Source organism: Salmo salar, chromosome 03 (genome assembly GCF_965601325.2).
Source record: "Salmo salar chromosome 03, fSalSal1, whole genome shotgun sequence".
In the NCBI taxonomy this organism is placed as follows: Eukaryota; Metazoa; Chordata; class Actinopteri; order Salmoniformes; family Salmonidae; genus Salmo; species Salmo salar.
Genome location: NC_138293.1, coordinates 60819566 through 60830652, shown reverse-complemented (window position 1 = coordinate 60830652; position 11087 = coordinate 60819566). Strand labels below are relative to the sequence as shown.

The window sequence follows — 11087 nt, the reverse complement described above, 5'->3', positions numbered from 1 at the left end:
GTTTTATGCACCAGTTCACAAACTGCCAGCAGCTACATTGAAAGTGGACTAAGAGTGAGCTGCTATGTAGGCAACATCACTTAATGTAAAATCTGAGAAATCAGCAGAGGCCACACAGTGTAAAAAACACCCCACTGTCTTTATTTAGTTAGTCATTTTACAGTAGTCACTCAAAAGTAGCTGCCTTGAGTTTCTTTTTGTCTCTTTTTCACATTGTTCTACTTTTCTTTCTCATTTTGATCAACACAATGGAAGAAACAATGAACAAATAAACAAGAGCAAAACAAATGGATAAAATGCCCCTTATCAAAGAAAGCAGGAATTTTGGCAAGAGGTGATGACAATGTTGATCCAGTGCGTCTCTGGTGCAATACAGTTTGGTAGAGACAAGACTGTATGATCTAGGGGTCAAATCTGAGTCAACTTGACTAGGCTGGGAGGTTGGAAGTGAAAAAGATGACAGATTTGAGTCTGGAATCATTTCCTTATCGGACTACCGGATCAATTCCCATGAACCGCTACCCATTTATTTTCTCTCTGAAAGTGGTTGTCAGTTTAACTTTTGATATGCTTTCGCTTGCTAGATTGTGCTCTGGTGAACATACTGGATGACGAGGAGTAGTAACAACCCCACATTACTGATGGAAGTAAACATTTTTGGAAAACTGACCCATTCAGTCTATGAAAAGTTAAATATTGATTTGGATGAGTGTATGGCACAAGGCAATTTTCCACCATATATTGGACATTTGCTTTGCTGTAAGCCTCAGCCCACCACAATTACATTTGCTACGTGGTAAGCTCAGCTCCGTAAGCAGCATAGCTTAGTGGCAAACAACAATGACTCATCTATGATCTAAAGTAGGACTCAACCTGAGCTAACATTGAAACACGCTGGACTACCCAGCTAAATGGTAACTAGCATGGATAGCTAATTAGTTCTACTTCTGAATCAAGTTCTTTTTTTTAAGGTTCATGATTTGGCTGTGTTTTAATTTGACCTGTTTTAATAGATAATCTTTCAGGGTAATAAAGCACACTATAGCTCAGTGTTCCCTCCTAAATTGTCTTCTGATCAATCAGTTAGTGCAATCTTGGTACCAATGCTTTGTACGCAAGTCAATAAATTCACACAGGAACACTGGAAGCGATTTAGAATACACAACTGGGTAAAGATGAAATCACTGTCGTCCAAGCTGGGCATGTGACCTTTCAAACCAACCTTTTAGGGATTGGGACAACTACCATTTGTCTAGTGGCTCTATAGTAACTTGGCAGGTCTCTAGCCCTACATGTTATACCCAAAGGAAGCTGATTTGAGTTCTAATAATGGTATTGGGAATTGAAACGATGAGGATGGAACCACAAAGTCAAACAGAATAGTTGAAAGGATACGGAAACACGTGATTTAGATGAGAATTACAGATTGAGGTTCAAGACCGTCCACCAACCCACCTAGAGTTGGTGGGTTTTAGTTCCAGATAGCACACAGCAGCAAGATCCACTGTGGCACTGAAGCACAAATACAGATCAACATGGCTCAGGAAGTGGACAACCGCTATTGAAGGAGGAGAGACAGACAAGGGAAACACTTGACCAGCATTGCACGACAAAGTGATGTCCAGTCCAATACTGAATGAACTGGCCCGTTCAGTCCAATAGCTACTGTCTGGACTGGTCCAATGCAGTCCCATTCAGCTGAATACCGTTTACTCATGTCAAATACTGCTCATGTTAATTCAATACAGCTCAACCAAATAAAATACAGCTTGGGCCCTGGTCTGAGCCACCTCCCGTACATGCTGGTTTCAACCGATAACATCCATTATTAATAATGATAGGGTGAGCAGGAAAAGGAACATCTGACTGTTGACGTTGGCCTCTGAACTGGATTGAGAGTTGATTGGTTAAAAAAGTTGAGCCTGAATAAAAATACTGCACTGGATTTGTGATTAGAGTCCAAACCCAGCATGCACAGGGGTACCCTAATGGAGAAATGATTTGGGGAATTGCTACAACTGATTCAATCAAACCCTCATCCTACAAGACCTTTAAGGTAATGACACTGCGAGGCAGGTTGGATGGGCTGGAATGTTCCTGGCTTTGGAAGATAAGCAGCATGTGGACACTGACATGACAACCCAATTCTGGGGAAATCTTCAAAGTCCCTCACATCTGAGGCAGAAGTCCAACCAGGGTCAGCCTTAGTTTTAATCCCCCCTGCCACGTGGCGCAGCGAGCGCAGTGCAACGGACGGTCTCTGTTATCGACACAGTTTTCCCAAGTCATACTCAAAACGTGTCAGTCATTCACTGGAAGTTCGTGCGGTCGTGATCTAGACTGAACCCGTCTGCACATATACAAGATAATGTTACATCAGCCAGGCATCGTGAAGCAGTGAAGAAAGGGGCCTTGGCAAATTCCAGGTCTGGTATGAAACAGTACGGTAAGCATGGTTCATTGCAGTCGGACACAGCAAGGTCCAGCTCTCTGCATAATGTACACACACAGCACAGACGGTGGGTAGCACAAGCTGCAAAAGGGCCATGGCAGCAGAGAGACAGAGTGTGATGGGAAGGGCAGTCCAGGGTACAGAGTAGGACAATCAGATACACAAGATGGACAGACCCCATAAGAACGGCACGTTGGGCAGGAAGAGAGAGGAAAATAAGGGGTTGTGGTCGGGGCTAGGAGTTATGGGCTCTAGTGGCTCTCCGGCCGTTGAACAGGATATGTAGGGCCTTGAATGTCCTTAACCCCCAGAAAGATTGAGGGCAGCAGAGAGCTTAGTGGTGAAGGCGACGTACACGGGTCATGTTTCCGTTTCTTTCTCGCTCCAACTGTCACATTAACACCGTTTACATCTCACACATACTTACAAAGACACACATACACACACTAACAGGAGCCCAGCATCCGTCTGTACATTAAACGGCTTCCGATGGGGCGCAGCCTCTGGCATTGGGTACATTCTTCGTAGTCTGACGCCACGAAAGAGGAAATTGATTAGTTCGTCAGGAGCTTTTGATTATGGAGTGCAAATGATGCTAGTTCAAGACAGTGGCGCAGTGCAGTGCCTTTACACATGTCAGCTGGATAATGGTTGGTGTGAGGGTAGAAGGAGAGAGGGAAGGGACGGATTGGGTAATTTACAGTAAACTACATTTATATACACACACCCATTGTACAGATATTGAATATGTACATGCTAAAACATTTTCAATGATGTCCGTTCACAAACAAGTCGATCCAGAGAAATGTAGGCAAAGGTCTATGGTTCTCTCATTCTCTAATCCCACTTTTCTCTTTCGTGGCTCCCACTCCAAGTCCTTTTCCCTCAGTGGCTGGCTCACTGCCCACATCGCAGGGTCCCTCTCGTTCTCTTCTCTCTCTCTCTGTAGTGTGGCGGGGGTTGATGTGGGGGGGGTTGGTGGGAGGAGGGCGTCGCAGGCCCTTAGCTGTTCTTGAGCAGCACTCTATCGTCAGGGCAAGGGAAGGAGAGGAGCTGACAGGCATCGGGGGTGAGCAAGGTGCAGGAGCGCAGGTCAGCGCTCTGCAGGGAGGCACAGCGGCGCAACAGGGGCAGGCACTGCTCAGTCACCTTCACACAGCCTGCGGACAGGAGAAAACAACAGGAGGTTAACAACCAACGGTCAACCTATATAACCACAATGACTGCAACACTTCAATCAGTAAACCTGGTTTAAATATTTCAACCAGGAGCCAGGTTGATATCGTTGGGAAATAAGAGAACAAGTATCTCTGTATGTTGTTACTTGCTACTTTAGCATGATTAAACATCTCAGAGGGAAGAAGAGGTCAGTATTTGGAGCAGATCAGTAGTCTGAACCTGCAATACTCAAATACACAAACAAACAAAAAACGGTACCTACCTCGGTGTATTTGGGGCTAGTGAGTCTACCGTGTTGTCTTTACCTGCCAGGTTGAGGTGGATGAGGCTGTCTTTCAGTGGAGACATGGGGGAGGTCAGTGTGTGGATGGTCTGGTCCGTGATGTTGCCACACTGACTCAGGTCCAGCTTGGTCAAGTGGGGCAGGTAGCGCACCAACAGGCGGGACGTGACATCTGTCAAGTCCAGCCCGGCCAATCGCAGCTCCGTTACGTTCTGGAACCGCCCCCCTCTGCTCTCGCCATGAGCTTTTCGACCAAGAACAAAGCAAAACATGTTACAGGACTTTTAAGATTCACAGTCAGTGCATTACAATGATAAACACACAATGACAGGCATTCCCAAATTGGGGTACGCCAAATAAAAATGTGATTCACATACAAAAAATGAGCTGTTATCAAGGGGCAAAGTATTCACACTTTTTTTGAGAGACAAGCTTACATTTTTTACTAAACCATTTTCACTTGTCTGACCGCTTGCATGATGATGAGTTTCTCACACGACTGGCCTATCTGGGTGATGTTTTTCCCGCCTGAATGATCTGAATCTAAGATTACAGGGACTCTCCGCAACTATATTCAATGTGCGGGACAAAATTGAGGCTATGATTAAGAAGTTGGAGCTCTTCTCGGTCTGCATTAACAAGGACAACACACAGGCCTTTCCATCATTGTATGATTTTTTGGGTGCAAATTAACTCAAGCTTACGGAAAATGTCAATTGTGATATAGCGAAGCACTGCAGTGAGTTGGGTGCGCAATTACGCAGGTACTTTCCCCAAACGGATGACAAACTGGATTCGTTATCCCTTTCATGCCCTGCCTCCAGTCCACTTACCGATATCTGAACAAGAGAGCCTCATAGAAATTGTAACAAGCGGTTCTGTGAATTGCAGAGTATCCTGCCTTGGCAAATCGCACTGTTAAGACACTGATGCCCTTTGCAACCATGTACCTATGCGAGAGTGGATTATCGGCCCTCACTAGCATGAAAACTAAATACAGGCACAGACTGTGTGTGGAAAATGATTTAAGACCGAGACTCTCCAATACAACCCAACATTGCAGAGTTATGTGCATCCTTTCAAGCACACCCCTCATTAACCTGTGGTGAGTTATTCACAATTTTTGATGAACAAATATGGTTTTATATGTAAGATGGTTAAATAAAAATAGCAAAATTATTGGTTATTATTATTTGTGCCCTGGTCCTATAAGAGCTCTTTGTCACTTCCCACGAGCTGGTTTGTGGCAAAAACTAACACTCATTCTGATGTTTAATAAATGTATCGTATAGTGTGTGTGGCAGGCTTACAATGATGGCAAAAAAACAACATTTGAGAGTGCCCTGACCCTGGTGCTGGAGGGGGTACGCAGCTGGAGGTTGAATGTTTGAAAGAGTATGGGACTATAAAAAGTGTGGGAACTACTGCACTATGAAAAGGGAGTGGTTGTTCACTTGCAACAATATTCACTGGAAACAAGCATGACAGTACAGTGAAATTAAACAGTACATTTTATAGATTGGATAGACGATGTCACAAATGCCAATGAACACAGCATGGCATCTTCCCTTCCATAGTGTAGTGCAGGTTACTTCTTCTATGAGGTTTAACAGCGGTTGGCATCCAATTTGTTGCATTACCGCCACCTACTAGATTGGAGTACAACTCCCTTATACTTTACTTGAAAAAGAAAAATACCCTACTATCTAACACTATACTCACTAATTTCAAAATTACACAAAATAAAATGAACACCCCCCTACTCCACGAATTAAATGTATTTGTTCCTACCTCATGACATCACCCTGAAAGGATGGCACATCACAACTTAACACATCCTGTAACTCTTCTGCTGCCAAGTCTCGCACACCCAAAAACCTCTGCAGCTGCCACAACAACCTCAATTCACTGAGACTTCCGATCCATCCCTGCAGTACAATTAATAACCATTGCTATAAATGCTAAAAATCCAATCTTACTGAAACTTGTTTCACTTTTTGGCCTATCCCTCTGTACTGGTATATCTCTACTACTCTCACCACTCCTCTCCCTTAACCCATCTTCCTCTACTTTCTTCAATGCCTCAGCATATGCCAACTTCTGCACTACTCTAACCCTAGAAACCTCAACCTGCCTCTCTCGCACAGGACATTTCTGATCCCCAGCTCCATGGGCACCCCTATAATTAACACATTCCACTACTCTCCCCAATATTACACATTCCTTTGTCTCATGCCCTTCTTCACATTTCTCACACCTTGGACCCTCCCTCCTACACACTACTGCCACACGCCCATAAGCTTGACACCTGTAACATCTTAATGTATTCGGCACATACACTTGTACAGAATGACTTCTATATACTAACTTCACTTTGTCAGGCAAAGACTCAACTTCAATACTCAAAAGAACAGACAATGACTGTTTCCCCACTCTGTCCACCTGGTCTGCGTCGAATCAAACGACGAGCATCACATACACTGGCAATCTTTGCCCTCAGCTGGTCAATGTTTACAGTTGAAGTCAGAAGTTTACATACACCTTAGCCAAATACATTTAAAATCAGTTTCACAATTCCTGACATTTAATCCTAGTAAAAAGTTCCTGTCTTAGGTCAGTTAGGGTTACCACTTTATTTTAAGAATGTGAAATGTCAGAATAATAGTAAAGAGAATTTTTTATTTCAGCTTTTATTTCTTTTATCACATTCTTGGCTGATTTCTTTTGACTTTCCCATGATATCAGGCAAAGAGGCACGAGTTTGAAGGTAGGCCTTGAAATACATCCACAGGTACACCTCCAATTGACTCAAATTATGTCAATTAGCCTATCAGAAGCTTCTTAAGCCATGACATCCTTTTCTGGAGTTTTCCAAGCTGTTTAAAAAGGCACAGTCAACTTAGTGTTACAGTGAATTATAAGTGAAATAATCTGTCTGTAAACAATTGTTGGAAAAATAACTTGTGTCATGCCCAAGTAGATGTCCTAACCGACTTGCCAAAACTATAGTTTGTTAACAATACATTTGTGGAGTGGTTGAAAAACGAGTTTTAATGACTCCAACCTAAGTGCATGTAAACGTCCGATTTCAATTGTATATCTACTGCTACCCCAGTTATCACTCCTTTCATGGGTGCCCTTTTCATGAGAACGAAACAATTCACTTTACTTGCCCCCATTCGTTTTACTTTGAGCGCATTCTTCCTCTGCCCAACAGAAACAAACAATTATCACTAGACCACTTTACCCTCACCGATTCCACCTTAACCAACACTTTTTCCACCCACCATGAAACCACAAATGGATCAGCCAAAATTCAAGAGTCCCCTTTTTCCATAAACTTCACGCCTACTGTCAGACTCTTTTTTTATCCTGATCCTTGGTGCATACCTCAGTCTCCGATAACTTTACCGCACCTACCACCTCCGATACTTCACCCTCATTCACTTCTATTTCTCCTCGTCTTCAGCTCCCTCTGCTTACACTTTCTACCATTCTTTAACAAACCATCTCCTTTTATTCCACCATTTTTATCCGACTCAAGTTCACCCTCTTCTTCCCTCACTCTCTTAGACCTCTTCTTCCTCTCCATTCCTTCTCCATTTTCCAAGTATGATAAATACTGCCGCTTCATCCCCGACACCCATTTTGTACTTGCTTTCTCAAGGGACTCCATTTCTCCTTCCAGAGTTGTGCTCATGTCCCCAATAACGTGCCTATAACAACGAAGCTGGGCCTCCTGACCTTCCAATACAATTCACACCAGCCCGCTTCCTCGGAAATCTACCACTACTAATGCCCTTGTCTGTATTCACCGGTAAACAAGTAGTTTGATTGGAGAAACTGGTAAAACGAAATGAATTAAACAAAACCACAACAAACTGGATTTCAAATAAATATTCAGGAAGCCAGGGCTGTGTTAACACAGACAAATTCTCTGCATTTGCAACTGTATTTCGTTTGCACCTATATAGCGTTCACCTCGTATTGCAGGTTATGGATGGCTAATCAATCATGTGAGTGACTTGTCACTAACCTGTCCTTGTGTCAGCAGGGGGCGCCAGTAGCTCCCTCAAGTGCGAGTCCTTCATGTCTTCTACCCGGCTGAGGTCGAGCAGACGCAGGCAGGGACAAGCAGCCTGACACAGGGCCGACACAGAGGACCAGGGACACCCCGACACATTCAGCTCCAGTAGACCTGGGAGAGAAAGAGGCCAGGAGTTAGCGTAATCCCTGAGGCAGACTAGCAATACAGCAATGAGGGGACGACAGCCCAACTACAATAGGAGATGATCAGGCTATATTGATGGAAAAAAGATGTGGTAGGGAGGCAGAGGTGTTGAATGAACACAAGATACCTTGTAGACGGTTGATAAGCCACATGAGCTGCTTCTTCGAGATGTTGGTATAGCCCAGGTTAAGGGAGACTGGTTGCCTGCGGATTATACCACTCAGCATAGGAGGGGTGATAGAGCGCTGCCGGCTGAGGTCAATCTGAGTCCACAATCTCTTATCACAGCACCTGAGAGAGCACGACAGAAAATAAAAGACTGGGATGAGAACAAAAGAAAGTCTGGTCTACTGTACGCCACAAAATTTGAGCCACTGCAGTCAATGAATATCCTTTCAGGGATGGTTTTCTATTGTTCTCAACATCAAAGATGCATTTCTCAGTAGTCCAAACTAGTTTGTGTTGAACCACCCCCTTCCAGCCCAACCGGATGCTGACCACATCTGAACCTTTTGTCTAGACTTACCACCGGCTCCATGTCCGACAGACCCTCATGCAGACGCACAGCTCCCTCTGGCTGAGGTGCTGGAAGACGTGGAGCCAGACGTCGCGGGGCATCACGTGGGAGGAGCCGCTGTCCAGGGGCAGGCAGTGGGGCTCAGGGCAGGCGGGCGGTGGCCGCACCAAGTGCCGCTCCATCTGAACAGGCCGGGGAGGCGAGGGCACAGCAGGGGGGCTGCGTTTCATCATCTGCGAACGTGGAGCCATCCGGGACGGCTGTGACCGGGGTGAGGCGGCGAGGGCTGACATGCCCCCTGAGGAGTTGCTGCCTGGGCTCAGCAGCCCCCCCCCTCCCCCATTGGATGTGGTAGTGGCAGTAGAAGCGGAAGAGTTGCTACTGTTCCTCGACGTTGGTTGGGACCCTGTTTGCTTGTTGCTACGGATCTTGTTGCCCTTGTTGCCCTTGCCAGTTCCGTGTCGGTGGTTGGCCACCGAGCCTCCGCTGCTGTTGTTGGCGTTCTCCTTCTCCTGAGTCTCCCGGTCCCTCACCCCCGCCCGTGTCCGTCCATTGCGCGTCTCAGAGCCGTTGCTGCGCTTACCGGAGAAGCCCTCGGAACCTGACGAGGGGCCGTGGCCAGAGGAAGGTGGAGGCTGGGTGGAGGAGAGAGGAGAGGGTGGAGGCAATGGGGTAGACTTCCGACTCCTCTCCCCACTCTCCTCGTCGTTCCCGTCCGTCGTGAGCCCCTTGCGGCCCCGTGGAGGTCCCTCCCCTCTACGCCGAGGCTTGTCTCCCACAACCTGCTCCTCTACCGCCTCCTCCTCCTCCTTAACACTTCCCTCTCCCTCAGAGTCCTCACTGGCACTGAAGCCCAGCTCCGCCAGTCTCCTGTCCCTCTCCCTGTCCCGTTCCTGGTTGCGCTCCCTTGCACTGTTGCTATAAGTGACGGGTACGGGGGAGGAGGGTTCAGAGCCGCGGCGGCCATCTGAACCGGAAGGCGAGTCAGAGTCGGACTCCGAGTCGGACTCAGAACTAGACGAGCTCGATGAGCTGGACTCGCGGACACGCTCAAGGAGCTGGCACATGCGCTTGAAGCGCTCCAATTTCTCACGGTGGTGCGAGCGCTGGTCCTGGCTGGCCGTAGAGGTGGGGGACTGCGTGGAGTTGGAACCCCCTCCGGAACCCTGGCCGCCTCCGGTGGAGGAGTTGGGCCCATTGGACTCCGCAGTCTCTGACACGTTAGGCTTCTGTTTCTGTCATGGGAGGGGTAACGTTAGTAAAGAGAGTGACAGAGGAGCATAAACCCTAACCTTTACCATTGAGAAATATAACTTGAACTCAACTAAGAGCTGGATTCAGTCCATATCCCGGAAGATTTGCGTTATACCTCGATTCAAAGGCAATGTTTGCGCATTCGTAAAGACTGCCTTCAACAGTAAACACTGCAGATGTCGGCTCAATCGGAAATGTACGAGGATCTTCAGCGATACAGATTGAATCCAGTTCGTAGTTACCATATGCTTTATGACAGAGCTTAAAATGTTATTCCTATGAAATTACCTTTTTCAAGCGTTTTTCATGCGCCCCTTTCATCTGAGGTAAAAGGTCAGACAGAGACAAGAGTTGGCAAGCTGCGTTCATACAACTGGTCACAACTTGTAGGCCTCTTAGCAACTATACACTGAGCATACAAAACATTAAGGACACCTGCACTTTCCATGACAGACTGACCAGGCGAAAGCTATGATCCCTTTTTGATGTCACTTGTTAAATCCACTTCAAAAATCAGTGTAGATGAAGGGGAGGAGAGAGGTTAAATAAGTATTTTTAAGCCTTTAGACAATTGAGACATGGATTGTGTATGTGTACCATTCAGAGGGTGAATGGGCAAGACAAAAGATTTAACTTCTTTGGGAACGGGAGGCTGTATTGAGTAGCTTGGATGAATAAGGTGCCCAGAGTAAACTGCCTGCTACTCAGGCCCAGAAGCTAGAATATGCATATAATTAGTATATTTGGATAGAAAACACTAAAGTTTCCATAACTGTTAAAATAATGTCTGTGAGTATAACAGAACTCATATGGCAGGCAAAAACCTGAGAAGAATCCAACCATGAAGTGGGAAATCTGAGGTTTGTCGTTTAAGTGATTGCCTATCCAATATACTGTGTCTATGGGGTCAGATTGCACTTCCTAAGGCTTCCACTAGATGTCAACAGTCTTTAGAACGTTGTTTCAGGCTTGTACTGTGAAAGGGGAGCGAATAAGAGCTGTTTGAACCAGGGGTCTGGCTGAAAGCCTTGAGTTGTTTATCGTGAGCGCGAGCTCCGTTCCCTTTCCTTTCTTAAGAAAGAGGAATTGTCCGGTTGGAATATTATTGAAGATTTATGATAAAAACATTCTAAAGATTGATTATATACATCGTTTGACATGTTTCTACGAA

At 45.9% G+C, this 11087-nt stretch overlaps 1 protein-coding gene across 3 annotated transcripts in view; it reads right to left on the bottom strand.

Annotated features, from left to right (window-relative positions):
• Positions 1-120: 120 nt before the first annotated feature.
• LOC106600803 (F-box/LRR-repeat protein 19) overlaps positions 121-11087 on the bottom strand; it is a 38873-nt gene continuing 27906 nt past the window's right edge. For 2 of the 3 annotated variants that reach the window (XM_014192492.3, XM_082973642.1), the window contains exons 6-11: positions 10205-10237; positions 8672-9897; positions 8273-8436; positions 7951-8112; positions 3937-4158; positions 121-3612 (exon numbers count right to left, since the gene is read on the bottom strand). In XM_014192492.3, coding sequence (XP_014047967.1) covers positions 3455-3612; positions 3937-4158; positions 7951-8112; positions 8273-8436; positions 8672-9897; positions 10205-10237 — 1965 coding nt within the window. In that variant the 3' untranslated portion in view covers positions 121-3454. The remainder of the gene's footprint in view (positions 3613-3936; positions 4159-7950; positions 8113-8272; positions 8437-8671; positions 9898-10204; positions 10238-11087) is intronic. The other variant, XM_082973643.1, reaches the window with a different exon arrangement.